Source organism: Medicago sativa, chromosome 7 (assembly GCF_051527215.1).
Source record: "Medicago sativa cultivar Bolivia chromosome 7, Bolivia_mono, whole genome shotgun sequence".
Lineage (NCBI taxonomy): Eukaryota > Viridiplantae > Streptophyta > Magnoliopsida > Fabales > Fabaceae > Medicago > Medicago sativa.
The window spans coordinates 6,591,135-6,614,299 of NC_140755.1; the positions used below are offsets into that span (position 1 = coordinate 6,591,135).

Genomic DNA, 23,165 nt, shown 5'->3' on the forward strand with positions numbered 1-23,165 from the left:
TATATAAATTTAAAATACACCAACCAGATTTATTCTTGTTTTTCTAGCTCCTAGTTTTCGTAAACTTAAGCATTTCCTTTTCGATTAAACTAACCGGTTCAATACATTTTATAAAACACGCCATTCACATTATTGTATAAGGAGCACTTGACCATGAAAGAAACAAGTTTCTAAGATATGTGTTTGGAATGTTTAAGAGATAAATGCTTTTAGTGAATCCATGTTCAGAAGGATGATTACACCCTTCTCTCTGATATTTGGAGGCATATTTCTTGGAGGCATATTTCTTTGTAGTATCTTTGTATGTAACCTGAATTATTGATAGTGTTCACAATTAAAAGCATTTTTTTTACCTGTACAGTTGGTGGCAATCATGTTGGAAGTGTCCACAGCAAAGATTTGTGTCGTAAGTCATACTCTCATGAGCTTGTATTGCACCAATTTGAATTCCTCTATTTCTTTTCTAGATCAAACTGAACTGGTTCAATTTTTCTAAACTTGCAGGGCGTTAGTATTTTTTTTTTCAACCAAGGCTAGTTGGTCAATCACCAACAGAAGACGCCTCAAAATTTTTAAAGCTGAAATAATGCATTGAATCCAGGCTCAAAAGGATAATAATAACATATCAACATTTTATTCAATACGACAGCAACCACAAACAAGACAGGTACAAGGTTTTTTTTATTCTCGGTAGATAGACGAAATGACAATAACCACCTGAGAACTAGCAATTTCAGCATTTTTGCAAGTCGAGTTAGGACTTGCGGAGAGGCACTAATATTTTAGTTAACGAAAGAATCCGGCGAGAAATCAGATTGTTAAAAAGCAGAGAACTTATCATTCTAGTCTAGCAGGATATAGTCAAACTGACTTCAGACATCTTGAATTATAAATGGCGTAGTATTTTCTATGGTCAAAAGTGTAGTGTGGCTTTGAACGAACGTAAGGTTTCATCAACTCTACCTTGAGCACAAAGTGCAATTAGAAGCCCAAAAAAAGAATATTTATCTTACAAGAAACATTGCAGTTTGTTAGGGGCGGATTCCTTGGGAAAAGAACAAAAAGCCTTGTGAAAACGACGTTTGCCATGGGCGGAATCCCTCTAAGTGATTCACATGGTCTATGTAGTTGTGCACATAGGTGACCTGGTTTATACACATAATTATAAAACATCGATGTATATATACTTTTATGCAGTTACTTGTATTAATGTGAGATTAGTAGCGTAAAATAAACGGATTATCACAAATATTCCGGAAAACTTTGAGAATCTTAAAAGCAATGGTAAAAACGCAAACTTACAATTAGGTATAATATAAAGTTAGGAAGAAATAAGTTTATTATAAAACAAAGTCTTAACCAACAAAACCAGGACACTAGTTAGCACTGATCACACAGTTTTAGCATATATACTACAGGGTTATGCCAGTGCCATAAAAAGATTCAACTTCCTTCGTATTTTTGGGTATGCTGCTCAGTTCTTGGTTTTCTTCGGGGGTCTGCATAAAAGAGATACAGTTAGACGACAACGCCAGTAACACAACAAAAGGTGTAAATAATAACACATAAGCCTATATTGTGCCTATATTGAAATACTCATTAATGATTAAAGTGCCTGCTTGGTGTCTAGTAATCCAAATATAAAATTAGTGCCTATTGGCTTAACATAAATTTGAAACTTACTTAATCAGCAGCTAACAAACTATTAATAACAAATAGCAACCATCAGCACACAGTTCTTAAAACAACCAAATCCAACAATTTCATGGTTGGAGCTAATGAAACAAAAGAGAGTATAGAGAAACTACTACTTACTTACTTAATCATATTGTTCCGAATAAACTGAAAGTTTACATGTTGCAGAGGCCCTTGAACTTGAGAATAATTTTCTTTTTATTTTAGATAGATTCCAGCAGCACCCGACTGACATAGTTTCTAAAACTGCTGAGTTGTTCAGAATATATTTTGCTAACAAAATGTGCTCACGGTTAAAGTCTGAAAATCCAACGTCCCGCATAATGCAAGTTGTAAGGTTTAATACAAGGCAAGAGGGAACAGATTTTGGAAGGGACCAGTCTTTTTGACCATAACTTCGATCCTCCCTAATGCTGCCTCGGTTCTTCTGTTAATAATACAAACAAAATAAAACGATGCATACATGTATGTTAAGAAAAGGAAGGAAAAAAAATGAAATATAATTGTTAAATTTAAGAAACAAACCTGATAAAGGTCAAGAGTTTGAAGCTTGGGGCAATGGTGGAGCATCTGTAGATCTATACCGTGACGATAGTTGAGCACCAAATGGGTCAAATTATTGAATGTAGGGAAAACATAATAAAGATAATAACCCTATATTAAAAAAAAAATCAGTTTCAATAAATTAACAATATTCATTTTCAATAGCATGCATCATATGGTGATATATACCATGGATAGTTTTATGTGTAGAAACTCCACATTTGAAAGTGCTTTCATCGGAACACAGCATTCACATTGAATAATATCTGCTCTATTCAACTTTGTCAAGGTTTCACAGCATGCCTTGGAATAAAGAAGAGTGACATAGGATATAACATATAGTTGAATATCTTCAAGAACTGGACATCCCTCTAGAAGACAATCAAGATCTCCATATTGTTGAAACTCAATGTCTTTCAGATGTAGGGTTTTGAGTGAGGGTAATCTTATGAGATAATTACAAAACCCAACACCCATAAAAATATTACTGAGCTTAAGAATAACAAGGGTTTCACTAGTAAAGATAGTATTAGGAAATTCAGGGTATATTCTTTCCCAATTATCCATGTAATGATTACCTACAGCTTCTCCCGAAACAAGGTATTTGGTTACCGATTTGGTTCCGACGAATTCGAGATCTGGAACGAGACACCATAAATTCTTCCATCTCTTTGAAAGAATGGAAGTCACAAAGGCTTGATTGGTGGGAAGAGAAGAGAGAATGTGAACTAGGATATCATTTGGTAAAATGCTGATCCTATCTACCTCCTCCTCCATAACCTTCACCGTTGAAGTTTTTGGCTGAGACATTCTGTTACGACGGCAAGGTGTTCTTCATGGTTAGGTTGGAAGCGAATAGCGTTTAAAAACGGAAAGAATTAGGGTTTTGATAGGCAAGGTTTACAGTTGAATTGGGTTGGGCCGAATTTGACCAAATCCAAAGGAAAATTGCTTTTCTGACATTCAAAACGTCATATTGACATATGGAAATGACGTTTTTACCCCCAACGGCGGTAGTTAACTACCGTTGTACACCAACACAGCTTAAAAAAAAAGACATTAACCAAAAAACTCTAACGGTAGTTAACTACCGTGGAGCATATGAAACTGCAGTTTCTACCTTGTCAAACCAATTGATTCAACCCTTCTTTGAGATTGATACACAAATCATATGAAACTGCAACTTCCACCTTGTCAAACCAATATTCATCAATCATCATTTCCTCAAACTTATCGAACAAAAACACCACTCAGATTCTACCTTGTTATTCACCTCACTATCCAACACTAGCATAGTTCTTAATTCATTAGAAGCAATTTTTCATTGACCCCATTATTTATTTCATCACATTTCAACTCATTGAAGGTAATTAGATTATTTTTTAGTGTTTTTCTACATACCCTTTGAACAATCTTGATCCATGTAATTGTTCATGATTCAAAAATTAGTTTTTTGATTGAAAAATTGTGACTTTAGTATTTGGTTCTTTGTTTTTGCTCAAAGGGTTGTTCAAAGTGTTGATTTTTATTTGTTTCGTTGATCATGGAAGGTGTTGGAGAGAAAGAAGGTGATGAAGGAAAGAGACGAAGAGCTTGATTTGTTCCTTGAGATGAGGAGGAGAGAGAAAGAGTGAAAAGATGATGATGGTGGCAATTAAATCAGAAAAGCAATTGAAAAATGGAAGTTGGTGGCAGAACAAGTGGGCATGTGCAGAAAAGCAATTTCCAGCGGTAGTTAACTACCGTTGAGGATAGTGGCAGTTAACTGTTGCCGGTTTGGTAAACGGTAGTTAACTACCGTTGGGGGCTTTTAGGTCATTTACATGTGTCATTGTGAACTTCTCAATGTCAGAAAAGCAATTTTCAATCCAAAGGCAAATGAATCAGTTGTCTATATTTTAAGTTGAGTGTCCAACATGAACTTGAAAAAAAAATTGTTTAAAAAGTGTAGGGGTTTTTTTTTTTTTGACAATTAAAAAGTGTAGGTGAGTTAGAACTTCATTTCATTAGGGTCTTCAAGGATTAAATTTAAAAGTGCTTATCTAAATACTTCCTTAAGTACTTACAGATCATCCATCAAAGATGATGAGCACATCAACAACTAAAACTAAATGAGAATGAATACGCTATATTATTTTTTGAGGAATGATATTTGTACAACCAATTTTAGACAACTTTTGTGACAACCATTTTTTCTCTCTTTTTATTCGACAATAACAATAGAGAGAAAGAAGAAAAAAGAGAATAAAAACACATGTGAGTATATGAGAGAGAGGGTTGTTTCAAAAGTTGTAAAAAAAAAATGGTTGTACAAATATCATTTCTCTAATATAATACAATGTTCATATCAACTGAGTTATACTCACGAGGACAAATATTCTATATTATGTTTACATGAAAAATATTTATTGTTATTTCCTCAATTTCAAAATAAACAACTCCGGTTTATGTTAATTACTTTTAAGAAAAAATTCACTCATATTCTATTATTGGGTTAAAAGGTGTTAACCCCTGCCATTTCAGCGAGTTTAGGTTTACTCTTAAAAACATCTTGGAGTTTCCCCGTGCCAACAGAATTTTTTTTGGTTTCCACCCCTAAACTCATTTGACTGAGTCACTTGACTGATGTGGCATGTTAAGTATGTAAATAATTTTAATTTTAATTTTTTTAATATCCACTTGGATTAAAACATTTTCATGGCATCCAAACAAATAAATAAAACAAAGATCAAATTGTTATGACATTTTGATTTGATCCCCTTTCACTTTAACCTAAGTTAGAAATAGAAAAAGGGAGAATAGAAGAACATGGAAGAAGGGATAAGAAGTGCCAGTCGAAGAACATAGAAGAAGGGAGAAGATAGTTGAATTGAAGTGCGGAATCGAAGAAGGGAGAAGAACTAGAGATTTTCTCTGGTAAGAAACTTTACTTCTCTATTTGTATGTCGTTGTGCTCCCAAAACTCTTATTTAGATTCCTTAACAATAATATCCATGTGCAGAAGTTTGATTTATAGGGTTTGTGTATACCCACTTTGGTGATGTTAATTTATTGTTGACTATGTGCGGTTAAAACATGGGATATGATGACATGCGTGACACTTGATAATCAATTTTTTCTGTCACAAAAAATGAATATCTTTGATGTGTTTCCATCATGGTGGAGAGTTTGTTAGCGATGATTGCATGTTTTATAGAGGTTGTGTTCAAATTGATTCTAACAATTAGGGGTTGCCATATATTGTTAGTATTGTGGCTATTTGAGGATATGATAAGAAATATTAGGACTTCGAATAAAATTGATGGGATAGATGAAAGTTTTGTTCAAGTTGATATGGATGATGTTGTTGGTGATATATTCATCTATTCTACTGCAAATAAGGTTGATGGACATCTTTATGTTGAGCACAATGTCCACAATAGTGTTGAGAAAGTGAATGAACCTAAGTGTTTAGATTTAGATGTTGGGTCTAATGAGGAAGGAAATGTGTTTATTAGTGATGATGATGATGTTTAAGGTTTAAGGTTTGATGATAGTGAGAATGGGAGAACCACTGCCCATGAAGATGGTTTTGAGTTGATCGAAGTTGAACAACCATTTAAATGGTGCTATAACAGAGTCACAATCAACAACAAGTCATGTAGAATCAAGATTTGTGGTTCCATAATGGGCGGAGTAGAAATATATAACAATATTTTGAATACAAAACAACAAAGTATTTAATATATACACTACATTTATGTTCATCTTTTGAAGATAGTCACGAATTTTCAAAATTTTATCATATCAACTTTCTCATATCAGTACATTTTTTTTTATAAATCTCATATTAGTACATTTGCCTATAAAAATAGGGGGCGAATTTGCACAATTACAATACTTGCATTTGGGGTGGCTTTTTCACTTTCAATTATACCCTTAAATAAATTAGCCTATAAAATTGTCACATTGTTATTGTCCTTGAAAAAAGATATAAACAAAAATACATTATATTTGCTATATTATTGGTGTTTAAAAAAAGTATAATTTGTTACAATTTGAAATTAAATTTTTTTGTCCGATTTGTTTCAAATGGTGCCAAACCTCTTGAGCAATATTATAGTTTGCTACATACCTATTGTGTGCATTAAGGGTGTGTTTGGATTGAGGATTTAGGAGGGGAAGGGATGGAAGGGTTTACTTTTCATTTTCAAATTATGGACATTACGAAATGTTTTTTAAAAAGTTAACATATTAACATGATAAACGTTCATATAATACTTCAATCACACTTAATTTATTTTAGAAAAACATGTTATATAGTCCGTAAATTAAAAAAGAAAAGTAATCTCTCCCCTCCCTTCCCCTCCTAAACCCTCAATCCAAACACACCCTAAATTATTGATCCAAGTATGCATTTTCGAACTACTAACATCACATCCTTGCTACTCTTTTGCATATTTTATTTCATCAACATAACTCCACATATTATTTTCTTTCAAAACATTCTTCATTACATACTTCCAATAAGAGTATTTCTCCCTCTATCGAATTGAACACTAACATATTGAAGGAAATGATATTTGACCTTCCTAATATTCTATAGTGGCTAACCAAATAACAAACACTACCACCAAATGTAAATTCCAAATAAGTCTCCTTTTGTTACACCTTTTTTAGAGATTCACTATACAATTGCTAATAAATTCGAAAGCAACAATAGAAGATAGTGTGGAACTAACACAAAATGAGGCTACGAGTCCGTTTGGTTGGAGGTTTTGGAGGGGAGGGAAAGGGAGGGGAGGAAATATTTTTAATTTGACATGTTTAGTTTAACTTTTAGAAGTGAAGAGGAGCAAAACCCCTTATAGACTCATTTATTGGTTTCCGTTGAAATGGATTTTCTTTTTAAGGGAATGGAAGATGTGAAATTAATGTCATTATTACATTGACAAAACAATCCATGATATATTTTATGTTAAAACTAAAAATTATTCTTACTTAAATTTTAAAGGCAAAAAGGTAATTTTTTTTTTAAAATGCCTCCCCTCCCATTGTGAAACAAACATGTTTTTAATTAAAATCCTTCACTTCCCCTCATATTTCCCTCTTTTGAACCAAACATAAATTTAACTAAAAAATATCTCATTTTCCCTCCCCTCCTCTCTGTTGAACCACCAAACAAATCTCACAACCACCAATTTCAATCGGCATAAAGAAATCAAATAAGGAGTTGATGAACGTACTAACCGAAACAAAATTTAAGCACATAACCTTGTAAACAAAATTACAGCGTCTAACCTATCAACAAAACATTATAACCAGTAACCACCAATCTCAATCTATGTATTTAGTGATTTCATAATCAAACCAAGATTTTTGATACCATGTTAACCAAAGAGATTATTCATAGAGAAAAGAGAGGAGGCTAGGGTTCTGTAATACCAAATAGCCAAAGTTACTGGATACAAGAAATATAAAGACAATAAACCAGGAAACATAGAAATACTAAAAATAATAAACTACTCATCTCCCTTTGGCCAATTATAAACAATGATGACCGGTTAACGCTTCGATCATATCATCTGATTTTCTTCAACCAAAGCAAATTCTCCATACTCCTTCCGATTATGGGGTAACCTCTCACCATCCCTAAATGTTGAAACAAACCGTATTAGAATGACATACACACACAAATATGTTGGGTTTTTTCACCATGTTATTTAATCAATATTGTAAATGTACTTCCCTCAAAAAATATTGTAAATGTACTTAATCAATAAATTAATTTTCACCACAAGAGAATATCTTTAATTTATTTAATAACAAGAAAATATCTTTAATTTGTGATAAATAGGCATCATGCCCTTGTACTTTGTACTAAATCATACTAATGTCTTAATCCCTATTTCATTAAGTTTTTGGGAATCAACAGAACGGCCACTATAAACCAAGCAAAGTGAGTAATCCTTACATAACCAATTAGATTGGAATATCCCTTGTAATCTTATGATTTTTTATATTTTGATAATATGTCAGTAAAAAGCTATTTCAAACAATTAATCCCGTCTTTTGCAATATTGTAAGAATTCTGTTACATAGTATAATGAATTTTTTTTACATGTTTATAAGTAACAACTTTATTTTCCAAAAATATTTTATTTTCCAAAAATATTTATTTTGTTACAAAAATCTACGGTTAAAAATATTTGTTAATGTTAAATAAGCTTGGATCTCGTCCCAAAAGTTAGCTCGAAGGAGGAGGGTACTCAAGCATATTTATACACTCGACAGCCCGGGAACCTGAGCGATGTGAGACTAACAACAAACTATGAACAACTTCAAAACTAACTTCAACAGTTACAATTATTATTGTTGAAGAATAATTGTTTTTCTCGTCAAAAAACAATTATTCTCCTGAAATGATGTTTGTCACAAAATAACAACTTCTTACAAATCAAAAATAAAAAATGAAAACAAAAGAATAAACCCAGGAAGAAACAACTTTTCTAATATGTTACAATATATTTAATTAAGCTATAATAAATAGTTAACTATAAGGTCCCCGAGAGGATAACTCAGTTGTTAGGGACATGATGCATTGATATATGTATGGGTAGGGGTTCGAACCCCGGACACCCCACTTATTCAGTTTGAAAAAAGGTGAATTATAGCCGGTAGGCTACTTGACCCAAAAAAAATATATAGTTAGCTATATGAGTTAAGAAATGTAGAAGAATTTTATAAAATGAGAGTATTAGCTCATTTTTTATCTCTATTCTTTCACTATGAAATCTTAACCAACATGTACAGTGCTTTCTTCAAAGAAGATATCATTCACCAATAGATAACATGAAAACAAAAAATCATTATATATCATCACACAAAAATTAAATTTAATAAAGAAAAATGTTCGATTAATTAAAGACCTTGAACATAAATAAATATAATTAAAACTATAAACAAAGATCTATAGAACTTCAAAAGCACTATATATCCACCCAAATAGATCTACTATATTTGAAAGATAAGGAAATGAAATTTAACAAAAGGCGAAAGAATAGTTCGCTATGTGATCATCACACGGCTCCGTAAAAAAAAAAAATTATTATTGTTTATTACCTCACGTTGAGAATCTCTACTTGCGATCCTTCCATATTTATAACATCTTTCATGGGAATTAGACTGGGAATGTGAGGAATCATTTCAAACTCTAAATCAGCTTCATGCATCTTGAAATATCGGATACTTTTTTCTTTTGGGTTATAGCATACCAAGGCATTGCTGGGATGGAACATCAACAAATCTCCATTGTCAAGGTACTTTATTGGCCGATATAAACCCCTTTGGCCGTATGTTAAGAGAAAGATTGTTAATTACGACCTCTTTCGTCCATGAGAAATTGTCATCGTTATAATCTTTGAGCACCCATAGTTCAAAGTTTGCATAACAACTTGTATCACCCACATAGAGACAATCATGTAACACTCCCAATCTCATTTTTCTAATGGAATGATTATCAACATCAGTTTCATTAAAGCTATCAGGTGGTGAGATTTCAATGATTTTCTCTTGGTCGAAGTTGAAGGAACAAATGTAAATCATACATGAACGAGTAGAAAGCCAATGAACAGCTCCATTCATGTATACACAAAATGATTGCCTATATCGTGCTTCAATCGGCAATATTGCTTGTCTCGAGCTAGTTACTTTCAACCCAATTTCTCTCCATCGATCTAATACACCGAGGGTTTGCCATTTTCTTGAACCAAGAGTCAATACCTGAACAATGATTGAATATATGTCACCCTCATCTACCAAACCGAATGCCCTCATCACTCTATATTGGTTATCCTTTTGACTAAAGCCAAAACCAGAAACAACAAATTCTTTGTAGTATGATTCTCCTTTCTCTTCTTGATCCATGATGTAATTATTTGTATCAGGGTTTCTTTCAGGTTTTGGAATCAATATATATTCTCCAGTGATAGGATTCCAAACACATGCAGGGTTATTGAAGGGGTTAGTGCACAAACAAAGCAAGCCATTACAAGAGTTCACTATACCAAACTTTGGAATTGCAACCTCCCTAGGTGGTAACAACTTTGAATGCAACTTCAATGGTTGTTCAAGGTCAGTGGTGTTGTTAACCTCAATCATGTGAAAGTAACTAGGCCAAAGTTTAGGTTTAATTGTTCTCATTATGGGATGAACAGTTGCTTGTTGTGCAAAGTGCAATCTTGGGAAATTAGGATCCTTGATTAGTTTGTTCCATTCTTTGTTGACACATTCACAAGAACGAATAGTTCTAATAGGGAGTTTGGAAAGAATTTTCTGAAGAACGGAATCTGGCAAGTCAGATATCTCAGTTAAAAAACTTATTAAAATCACTTTACTCCCTTGTTTGCAAGTCATGGTTGACAATTTTTTGAACAGCATATTCCTATCTTTATTATGATTCCAAACATCATTATCTATGACAAGGAGAAATCTTTTTCCAACTAAGGCTCTTCCTAGTTCTTCTGATTTTATTACATCATCAAGTTTGGACATAGAAATCCACATCTTGAATTCAAAAACATTCATTACCTTTATATCACTATATATGGCACTAGCTTGATCAGAGTTAAGGGATAGAAATGAAACCTCACTACTTCTAGTCAATAGAAGTTGAATTAAACCAGCATGAATTTGTGTATCTCTTTGAAGCCTCTTCATGCTCACAGACTTGTTTTCTGTACAAAACAAAACAACAAGATATTAGAGAGATAAAAAAAACCTAGTAGATTCAAATCAATACCTACAAAATAATACAAAAAGTAAGATGGTGTTACAGAATTAATTAATATGGTGTTACAGAATTAATTAATATGTTTGAGCTTACACTTACCCATTTGTGTTTGAGCTACGAAAATTGCTTTTACATAGTTGAGAGAATTTCACGAACAATGAAGTTTTTCTTTTGCAATTTAAGCTCTACGAATTTTGTAATATGATAATGGTTAGACTTCAAACTCGTATTAAATAAAACTACATTTGATATTATACTATTCACTGTTTTTTTTTTTGGTACAAGTATTCGATGAATTTTATCACCAAAAAAAGTATTCACTGAATCTAGTTTTAATAATGAATATAAACAAAATGAGTAAATACTATTGTTTTTGGAATGATTTTTTATTTAATGATATTTTTCCCTTTGCGTCCAAATGTAACAAAAATATGTTTTCCTAATTTAAAAAAATATATAGAGTTTTATATTATCTATTAAAATTCCCTTTATTAAAAAGTATTTATTGGATTTATTTTTATTAATAAATATAAAGAAATGACTAAATACTTCTGTTTTTTGAATGATTTTTTCCTTAATAACATTTTTCTATTTGTGTCCAAATTTAACAAACCAAGTTTTCTTAATTTAATAATAAAAAATATAGTTTCTTGTTTCAAAAAAAAAAAATAAAAATATAGTTTCTAGTACTTACCTTATATTAAACATTGGAAAGTATAAAGTCTTTGTTTCAAATTTTATTATAAAAGATTAGCTGAATTGGCCTAGTGAAAGTTGTCTAATTCATAATTTAATAATATAAAAATATATTTTCTGTACTTACCTTCTAAAAAAATAAATTTTTATTTTTTCAAACATTGGAAAGTATGAAGTCTTTGTTTCGTGCCTTAAAAAAAGTCTTTGTTTCAAGTTTTATTATAAAAAAAAAATAGGTGAATTGTCCTGGTGAAAGTTAGCTAATTGAGTGTATAATAAAATAATTTTAATTATATTCAGTTGATTTATAAAAGTCTTTTTTTTCATCTTAAAATAATAATAGAACCTTCAAAGTCCTATTAAATAAAATAGAACCTCATCTGTTTTTTACGTACTAAGCTCAAATTTCATCTTGGATAGTTGAAAAATGAAAACTATATAATGGCTAACCTTCAAAGTCCTATTAAATAAAACGCCTTTTATTTTAATTATATTCAGTTGATTTATGTTAAGTAATAAATATTCTTATGTTAATAAAATATATTATCTGTTGTCAAGAAAATAAAAATTATCTTATGTAAATAAAAACCTTAATACTATTTACCTTATAAAAAAATTAGTTTTTCTTTCAAACATTGGAAAGTATAAATACTTGTTTCAATTTTTTTTAAACAATTTAAAATTTTATTATAAAAAAACCCATGAGTTGTCCTAGTGAAAGTAATTTATGGTAGTGTGAATAATAGAATAATTTATAAGAAAAATATAATGTCCTCTCCAAGAAGTAATAGTTTTGTGGTAAAAGCTGAACTTTGTAACCTCTAAAAACATATCTCAAATTTCATTTGAAACCGTTGTAAAATGACCATTATATAAAGGTTAATCTTCAAAGTTCTATTATTATTTTTTAACCAAGAGTGTTGCATCTTGAAAGAAAAAAGAAGAGTACCTGAAAGAAAAGGGATTAGGCCAAAACCTCTTCAAAAGTTACAAAACTGTAATTAGTTAAATCCAACCTACTCTTAATTAATTTACTCAGCCCTAATAATGTCATGCATATCATTCCACTAGGGAAAAGAAAAACTAGATAATGAAAGTCTAGATTTGTGAACATATTTATGTACAAGAGTTACCATATCTATATACATGGGAGACCAAAAACGGCAAGTTAAGAGTTAAATATAGGCAGTTCAACCATCTGTTTCTTTGAGGTCAATGAACCAGCGCAGGTAAATATTAGAAAAAGTCGTCAAAACTAGCTTTGAATCTGTTTCCAACCAAAGGTTACTACATCCTTTATAGTTAGCTATTTCTATTTCCATCATAGCCATTGATAACTCTGCAAAAAGACCTGAACCAAAACTTGAATTCTGAACAAAATAATCAAGGCAACCACCGTCTGAATTTCTGAAAATGCGTCTAGCAGAAGCTTGATCAGGATTTCTAACTGCTGCTTCATCAGTATGACCTTTAGTCCAATGTAAATTGGGAGGGAACCAAACGATCTCCTTAACAATAGGGGCTTTGGGAAGCTTAATATCAACTTTGAGGGTCTTGAGAATAGTCAATTATGTCATGTTAAATGCACATGTGAGTGCGGTTTTATAATCAAACTTGGTTCCAACAAGGAAACAATACAGAATAGAATTTGAGGTTTACAAGGTAATATTTTATTACTATTTTACATCCAGGTGACCAATTTTTATCACATATATAGGGGCCATATATCATCAATAGTTTAAAATTGAATAGTGGCATTGATATTGGTTGCGAACCAAGACCACAAATTGACAACAAAAGCATGGTTAAAAAAAAATGAAAGGTTGACTCATAGTGTGATAAGTAGTTGTTGTAAATAGAAGGCAAATTGCACCCTCTAGACATGAGGTTATCTTCATGAGGTTATCTTCCTGGTGATATGAAGGTTCCAATGAAAATCAATGATAAAATCATTGACTATTGCAGATAAAAGAGGCAAAACACATTTAAAAAAAAATCTTCCCTAAACCACACTTAAAGTTATATTAAGATCTTCATTGTCATCGTAAGATATATTCTCACATCGTAAGTTACATTAAAGTTACAACAATTTTCTTTCAAATAATATAATTTCGCTTTTTTTTTTTGAAGGGATGTTTTCTCATTTTTGTCATCATTAGTCAAGTTCCATTACATAATCCTAGGAACTAAGTTATAACTCTTAACAACATCATTGTCGCTCCAACTTTGAATCTCAACTTGTGATTCAAAAGCTCTTAAATAGTAGAATTGTTATAACGCTCGCATAAGAAATACAATCCATTGAACAACCAATTAACAATCAATAACCTTTTTTTCTGTCAAAAAAATAAATAAATCAATAACCTTTTGTAGATACACATTATATTACATCTTTTTCTTTGCTTTCTAACTTAAAATATGTGTCAGCCTTTCCAAGCATACCAGCCTTTATAAGATCGGTCATTATCATAACAAGAATGTCATCATCATCATGAGTACCACTCTGAGCATACTTCAAAACAATACCACAAAACACACTGCTTCATCAGCTCTACCTTGAGCAAAAAGTGCAGTTAGTAGGCCAACAAAACTATATTTATCAACGAGCATGACATTAAACAAATGTAAGGATTTTACCAGGTGGTAAAAGTATCAACGTGCATACCGTGTTTACATGCATGCGACAAAACCCTCAACAAGAGAAAAATAGAATGAAGTTCTGACATTGATTCATTAGATTGTAACTCTAACATAATAGTCACAAATGATTTGAAACGGTGAATGAGGCAATCAAATACGGGAACCAATAGATCGAAGGTTAATGAATCACGATGAATGTCCCTTCGGACAAAGACAGATCCACGGACAAATATGGGAATCAAATGGGAGCAGGGCCGGCCCATAGCCCGTCGAGGCTGGGCTACGGCACCGGGCCTCCAATTTTTTGGGGCCCAAAATTTTTTTTAAAAATATTTAAGACACTAAATAATGGTTATATATGTATTAAAAGCAAATAATATCAATCTGCTAAGCGTGCTTCTATGGCGCAGGTAGCTTTTGGTGAATGAGAAGTCATGTGTTCAAGTCCCACCAAAGTGTAATTTTTAATTTTTTTTTTAAATGACTTGTGTAATTTTTTTTCGGGCCCATAATTTAAATTTTTTTTTGCATCCCTTATAAAACTAAAACGGGGCCTATGAATTTGTTAAGACGGCCCTGAATGGGAGTTCTGGGAGGATTAAATTAAGATTCTTTCTTTTAAAAAGAATGGGGTCAAATTCTTTCCGAGAGAAATTAGAAATAGCTTGTTAAATTACCAAACTAAGTATAATCTAGAATTCGATAAATAAAAGCAAAGAGTTGGAAGCTCAAGTTAGTAAGTTATAAAAAAAAAAAAAGGATCGGGGTCAGACTATTATTCCAACAAAGAGTGAGTTGATGAATACATTTGTTGAAAAGACAATTGAAGTAATAGCTAAAATGTTTGCTATGAAATGCAAGCAACCCATCCACAATAATATTGCAGTGCTATCAAAGAGCAGCTACAGCATAGCATAATTTAAACAAATCAATAATATTGTTTTACGATACACTATTTAATGGTTTTTTCTAGATTACCCTCTCTTGTTTAGAGGATATTTTACCCTTTCAACAAATCAACCAATCAAAATGCAATATACAAATATAACATTAATGTCAAATAAATGAGTCAAATCTTTTTTTTTTTAAATAAAAAACTCAATTTTAATCCTAAGGTAACTTTTAATTTTTATTTAATTATATTTAGGTATACAATCTTAATTAATTTACATTATAGGGCTTGTAAGAATTAAAATTTCACATGAAATATACAATCTTAATTAATTTACACTATAGGGCTTGTAAGAATTAAAATTTCACATCAAATACATTCATAAATTTTGTTCCATTCCAAAACCTTGAACAGACATAACCTGCAATTTCTTCTTCATTCTTCTTCCCATCTTGATTGTTCAATCCAATTATCGTGAGAATCGCTGCCGCCTGTTTGATTCCAGACATCGTGAGAATCGCCGTTGTTTCCAAAATCACATCAGGTATCGTGACTTATCTTTCTTATTGATTTGATTTACACTATCGTGATCCTGTTGTTATCGTGAGAATCCTATCGTTGGTAATCTAGGCCTAGATTACAAATTGAATCCTAGTTTCATGATCTGAAACCTATCGTGAGAATCCTATCGTGCTATTTCAAAATATTTAGGGGCTAAATTGAATGGTTGTTACAAATTTGCATGCCATTACCAACATATCAATCCACTCACTTTGATCAAATCCAACAGAATTCGATTACTATAGAGCCATGTTATATTATTTTACAATTTCGATTACTATAATGCATTGTCATCTTGCATTATGATTTTGATAACCATATTTCTTGCAGCTTTCAAAATGTTTTCCTTTAAAATTATCTGGCTTTAATTCAATGCACATCTAGTCTCTTAGCTTAATGTATTATTCTTCAACAAATGTCTAAGGAGTTAATACTAGTTTTGTTCTGTTGGATGAGTCTTCTAATTTAAAGTCTTCAATTTAGAGGCACATGCAAGAAGTTAAAGCCTACTAATTGTTCCCTTGTTGTAAAGTGAGAGTCATTGGATTGAGTGAATGTTGTGATGAAAATGGTTCAACTGATGATGCAAAGGCATATATATTGACTCTGCATCATTGATTCAAGCTCTCTGATGTGTGGACTTTGATGGAATATACAAATGTTCTTTCTTTTTGTTTATTAGTCTACCAATCATTTTTAAAGATGTGAGGTTCGGACACATAACAATTAACTGAAAAACAGAACTATATGAAAAATATAAAAACACCAGCTACTAAACCAGAACAGGAACTGCTATCAGTACATGAAATTGCTCATATAGACTTATATGCTCCTAAAACTTTTTAACTTCAGAAACAAGAATGATTTTTACTACAAGAAAACATATATCAATTACAAGGGTCAAGAAGAGTAAATTAGACTCAATTCAGAATTCACTGCTGCAAAAATGATTTTTCTCTTGAAGACTCGATATATGTCATGTCAAAGTAAATTTTGCGCGTCTAGTCATTAACATATATCAGAAATGTTATTCTTAATAACATGCATTTTTTTTATATATGCGTATATACACTATACGCCTGATCAGACAATTATAATAGATAGCAAGTGGATTTTTTGTTAAATAAAGTAGGCCTAAATACAAATGTACCATGGCCCCCATATCCATAACATACAAATGTACCATGGCCCCGCATCTAGTGTAAATTAATTAAGATTGTATATTTGATGTGAAATTTTAATTCTTACAAGCCCTATAATGTAAATTAATTAAGATTGTATACCTAAATATAATTAAATAAAAATTAAAAGTTACCTTAGGATTAAAATTGAGTTTTTTATATAAAAAAAAAAGATTTGACTCATTTATTTGACATTAATGTTACATTTGTATATTGCATTTTGATTGGTTGATTTGTTGAAAGGGTAAAATACCCTCTAACCAAGAGAGGGTAATCTAGTTCTCCCCTATTTAATACAAAGTTTTGTCAAATAGCAGTTATAGCCGCAATTTGACTTTGGCATAGCAAAATTTGAAAATATCACTATTCTTTAATGATATACTAGTTAGTACAAATTATTGTCGGAGTACGTAGAAGCCATATCATAGTAGAATTTAAGCAAATCACTATTCTCCCACCATATACAATTTAATGCAAAAAAATTCAATTAGGGGCTATGAGAGAATGGCACATTAGAATAAAAAAATAAGCTATTTCGCACAAAAATAGATTAAGAACATAACTTTCTAAGTTTTACAAATAGCATTAACAACACTGCTGTCCAAGTTTTAAAATTAACTGATTATTCATTCCATATGCAGCATATAATCTATGTTAAGTGAAGCAAATCTTCAAAAAGATTTGTTTCTTAATTTGTGGATAGTTGTTTCTTAATTTGTGCATCTGAGACAAAGTTTCTTAATCTGTGGATAGTTGTTTCTTAATTTGTGGATAGTTGTTAAGTGAAGCAAATCTATGTTAAGTATAAACTAAATCAATTGAGGATAGTTGTTTCTTAATTTGTGCATCTGAGACAAAGTTTACCTGGCCGACATAGCAGCATAAATTGAAAGTTGACATGTTGCAGAAGCACTTGAACATGAGGTTAATTTTCGTTATATTTTTAGACCGTTTCCTGAAGCACCAGATTGATATAGTTTCTAAAACTCTTGAATTCTTCAGAATAAATTTTGCTAACCTAATGTGATAACTCTGTATGCCTCCAAATGCAAAGTCCCGCATAGCACAAATTGTGGATGGGCTCAGTTTACTTGCTGATATTATCCAAAGTACTCATCCCCCCAAATGCTGCCTTGTATCTTCTGTTAATAATACAGAAGATATATAATGATACATACATGTATGCTAACAAAAGAAAGAAAAAAAATATGATTGTTAATTTTAACAAATAAACCTGTGAAAGTTCTGTTGTACCTGATGTGTAGACAGCAACCGCAACACCGCAACTTTAAATAATAACGAACCAGATTCTGCAAAACAAACTAAAAAGTAAACCTATATAATCACGTTAGTATTAACCTGAGGCGTCACGAAGACTGTCCTTGGAATTTATCCGCCTCAATGTGCGCAAACTCCCCAGGATTCAACAGGTCCTTCTCCTAGTTATGGAGGTTACAGAACAGCAAGAATAATAATTTTATCAGGAAGATGTTTATCTCAGGAAAGTAAAATTGGAAGAGAAGAAAAACAAAGTTGTGAGGTATCGGTTTTAATTTTTGTTGCTACTGATCAAAACTTGAGAAGAATAGTGCTTAACTTATATGTTTCACACGTGAAAAGAAGTTTATAATATATCTGCAAGTACCTGCTTAGTCATGCTAGAATAAAGGCATAATAATAGCTCAAAGTTAACGTTGTGAAGAAAATGGTAACAGCCTTGACTTAGTAAGCAATTTAAATGTGCTTTAATAATAGTTATTTGCAATGACTCAGCAAATGAATTATTTAAGAAATGGCAACATAGTAGCACATGATCAGTATGACAATATAACTTTTGAAATATAAAAAATTACAACAATCCCCCACATATTTCAAAAGTTAAAATAAAGAATTTTCCTGAGTAAACATCGGTAGATGTAATGCATCGGAACAGTATAGCAAGCTATGGAACCCGTCCTAGACTAGTAAGACTTAACACACAGTGAATTGGTTTAGCAAGCTATGGAACCCAAGACACTTGTTATGTGTTAGAGGTCTCACAATCACATTACACCCCCACAATTCATGCTGTTACGCCGTTGTGCGCTATTAGGCCATGCGCGTGCCTGGTATTCATGAGTGCTCTAGAGACCCGCCACGGTCTCATGCAAGCGGCCCCACTTGACACTCATATAGGTGATTCCATCTAGTGCATGCTCCAACCACACACCACCCATAAGGGCTTATGGTAATCATTAAAAGCTTTTTAAGCTTACCCATCAATTTTATATAGATTAGCACTCTCACATCCAATATCATACACCATAGGAAAGGGACGAAAAATTTCAGTGCTAACAGAACTAACAAGTAACTTGTTTTTCCCATTGAACCTTCTTCATGGGATCTCCAATCACAAAGGTTGGGTTACCATTACTTATCGTTTTCAATTGGCTCAAGTCTCATTCCCCTCGATGTTTCACATATTAATTTCATCCCTAGAGGCTTTGTCAGTGGATCAGCTAGATTCACTTCTGACTTCACATAATCGATCGATATAGTTCCATATTTTTGCAATTGCTTTACTATATTATGTCTCAGACGTACATGTCTATTTTTGCCATTGTAAGATGTATTCTTTGCAATAGCTATAGCCGATTGGCTATCACAATGAATTGACACTGATGGTGTTGGCTTTGTTCCTAAAGGAATACTTGCCAAAAAAATTCTTAACCACTCAGCTTCACTACCAGTCAACTCTAGAGCTACAAACTCTGACTCCATAGTTGATCCAGCAATTATTGTTTGTTTAGCTGATCTCCATGTAATCGCACCACCACCTAGTGTGAATACATAACCACTAGTAGATTTTGTCTCATCTGAATCAGAGATCCAGTTAGCATCGCTATACCCTTCTAGTACAGCGGGAAATCCACTATATACAATACCATAATTCATGGTACCTTTCAAATATTTCATAAGTCTAGCAAGTGCCTGCCAGTGATCCTGACTCGGGTTATGAGTATATCTACTCAAGCGACCTACTGCATATGCAATATCAGGTTGAGAAAAATTCATCAGATGCAGTAAGCTCCCAATTACTTGAGAATACTGATTCTGGTTAACAGGATCACCTCTATTTTTCACTAATTTAGAGTTAGCATCATAAGGGGTACTCACAGGATTAGAGTCAAAATGACCAAACTTTTTAAGAAGTTTCTCAACATAATGTTGTTGGGATAGTATTATACTATCACCCTTCCTTATGATTCTTACTCCTAAAATAACACTTGCTTCGCCCATGTCTTTCATATCAAACTTAGATGAAAGAAAAGATTTAGTTTTGATTACAATATCAATGCAAGTACCAAAAATGAGCATGTCATCCACATATAAGCATATAATAACATGTTCTCCATCCAAAGATTTAACATAAACACATTTATCAACTTCAATAGAGGAGAAACCATCACTAATCAAAATTTCATTAAATTTTTCATGCCATTGTTTTGGTGCTTGTTTCAAACCATATAAAGATTTAAGGAGTTTACACACCTTTTTCTCTTGACCAGAAACTACACATCCTTCAGGTTGAGCCATATAAATTTCCTCTTCTAAATCGCCGTTTAAAAATGCAGTTTTTACATCCATTTGATGTATAACAAGTTTATAAATAGAAGCTAAAGCTATTAAAATCCGAATTGAGGAAATTCTCGTTACCGGAGCAAAAGTATCAAAATAATCAATGTTTTCTTTTTGAGAAAAACCTTTTGCAACTAAACGAGCTTTGTATTTATCGATTGACCCATCATGATTATATTTTCTTTTAAAAATCCATTTGCAACCAATAGTTTTTGATCCTGGAGGTAAATCGACTAAAATCCAAGTTTTGTTTTTGGTAATAGAATCAATTTCGGTTTTAATAGCTTCTTTCCAAAATTTTGAATCAGAAGAAGAAATAGCTTCATGAAAATTTTTAGGCTCATTATCAACAAGATAAATATAAAAATCACTTCCGAAGGATGTCTCTTTTCTTTGTCGTGTACTTCTCCTTAATTCCTCATTAGGACCTTCAAAATTAATTTCTAAAGGTTGCTTAGAGCTACCTTCAAATTTAGATTTCAAAGGAAAAATATTTTCAAAAAATTCAGCATTCTTAGTTTCCATAATTGTATTGCAATCTAAAACATCACTTTTCAAAACAAGAAACCTATAGGCAGCACTATTTTGAGCATATCCTATAAACATACAATCAGATGTTTTAGATCCTAACTTTCTTTTCTTAGGTTCAGGTAACATGACTTTAGCAAGACACCCCCACACTCTTAAATATTTCAAGTTAGGTTGATGACCTCTCCAAAGTTCATATGGTGTCTTACCGGTAGTTCTATGAGGTATTCTATTTAATAAAAAACATGCAGACAATAAAGCTTCACCCCAAAGATTATTAGGAGCATGAGAACTAACTAGCATAGAATTCATCATTTCTTTTAAAGTCCTATTTTTCCTTTCAGCTACGCCATTAGATTCAGGAGAATAAGGAGGAGTTATTTCATGTATAATGCCTTCTTTTTCACAAAATTCATTGAAAGAAATATACTCACCACCACGATCAGATCTAACTCTTTTAATTTTCTTATTTAATTGATTCTCTACTTCAGCTTTATAAGATAAAAACATGTCAAACGCTTCATCTTTATGCCTTAATAAATAAACCTTAGTGTATCTAGAGAAATCATCTATAAAAGTCACATAATAACATTTACCACCTCTTGTTGGAGTTTGCTTTAAATCTCCTAAATCAGTATGAATTAAATCAAGCAAATTAGATTCACGTTGCACAGATGGACATGTCTTTTTGGTTAATTTACATTCAACACAAACATCACATTTATCATGTTGTTTATCACCAAGAGAAATTATACCAAGACGATCTAATTTAAAAACATATGAAGAACTAATATGTCCTAATCTAGCATGCCAAATATCATATGAATCAATCAAACATGCAGAGGAAATATTTTTATTCATAATTGTAGAGATATCTAATACAAATAAACCATTATTATAAAATCCTTCGCCTACAAAGCCCCCACATTTTGAAAGTAAAACTTCGTTTGATTCAAAAGTGACTGTTACACCCGCTTTGCTCAATATAGACACATATACCAAATTATGACTCATATGAGGCACATATAAAACATTACTTAAAGAAATGGTTTTTCCAGAAGCGAGTTTTAACTCCACTTTTCCTATACCAAGAACATCAACTGTTATCAAATCACTTAAAATGATATGTTCCCTTCCTTTCTCTATAGTTTTAAAAGATGTGAACATATTTTTATTTGCACAAATATGTGAGGTAGAGCCTGAGTCTACCACCCATGGTTTTTCCTTCATTGAAAATATTGTATGAGAAACAACATTCACATGTATATCATCTGTCAAAACTTGTAAATTAAATTTAGAGTCGATAGTTTGGTTGTTTCCATCTTTGTAACTATATTGAGCAATATGGTGTCCAATTTTTGGTTTAAAAATTCTATTGTAAGGGCTTTTCAACAAAGCAGATTCCATAATAATAATTATAATAATGTAAATTGAAGCTTAGGAAAGGCAAATAAATTAACGTGAATACTTCTATCTCACAAAGCAAATATAAAACAGACAGAGGTTCACGGCAATTTAGTTTGTCAATTAATTGTTAAATGAAACTTGTGTACCTTTTAAATTAGTCACCCAAATCTTAACTTGCGGTCACAGTTCTAGAGATAAATTCCAAGATTGTTGTACCTGAGGCGTAGACAGCAACCGCAACACCGCAACTTTAAATAATAACGAACCAGATTCTGCAAAACAAACTAAAAAGTAAACCTATATAATCACGTTAGTATTAACCTGAGGCGTCACGAAGACTGTCCTTGGAATTTATCCGCCTCAATGTGCGCAAACTCCCCAGGATTCAACAGGTCCTTCTCCTAGTTATGGAGGTTACAGAACAGCAAGAATAATAATTTTATCAGGAAGATGTTTATCTCAGGAAAGTAAAATTGGAAGAGAAGAAAAACAAAGTTGTGAGGTATCGGTTTTAATTTTTGTTGCTACTGATCAAAACTTGAGAAGAATAGTGCTTAACTTATATGTTTCACACGTGAAAAGAAGTTTATAATATATCTGCAAGTACCTGCTTAGTCATGCTAGAATAAAGGCA

General features: G+C 31.9%; 1 protein-coding gene and 1 pseudogene across 1 annotated transcript; both read right to left on the minus strand.

Annotated features, from left to right (window-relative positions):
* Positions 1–1,286: 1,286 nt before the first annotated feature.
* On the minus strand, positions 1,287–3,048 carry LOC146903852 (putative FBD-associated F-box protein At5g56820). The gene is made up of 4 exons (XM_085730082.1): positions 2,428–3,048; positions 2,221–2,349; positions 1,820–2,122; positions 1,287–1,499 (listed from the first exon to the last, which is right to left on the minus strand). The coding sequence occupies exons 1-3, from the start codon at positions 3,046–3,048 to the stop codon at positions 1,820–1,822; spliced, it is 1,053 nt and encodes a 350-aa protein (XP_085586208.1). The 3' UTR covers positions 1,287–1,499.
* A 4,526-nt stretch (positions 3,049–7,574) lies between these two features.
* LOC146903853 (F-box protein At3g07870-like) lies at positions 7,575–11,111 on the minus strand (annotated as a pseudogene).
* Between the last annotated feature and the right edge of the window lie 12,054 nt (positions 11,112–23,165).

Excerpts from the sequence above, each read along its gene's own strand:
- LOC146903852 (XM_085730082.1), bottom strand. The coding sequence starts at position 3,048 with ATGTCTCAGCCAAAAACTTCAACGGTGAAGGTTATGGAGGAGGAGGTA. Across the intron at positions 2,350-2,427 it reads TACACATAAAACTATCCATG|GGTTATTATCTTTATTATGT; the intron begins GTATATATCACC and ends TTTTTAATATAG. Across the intron at positions 2,123-2,220 it reads AAACTCTTGACCTTTATCAG|AAGAACCGAGGCAGCATTAG; the intron begins GTTTGTTTCTTA and ends TATTATTAACAG.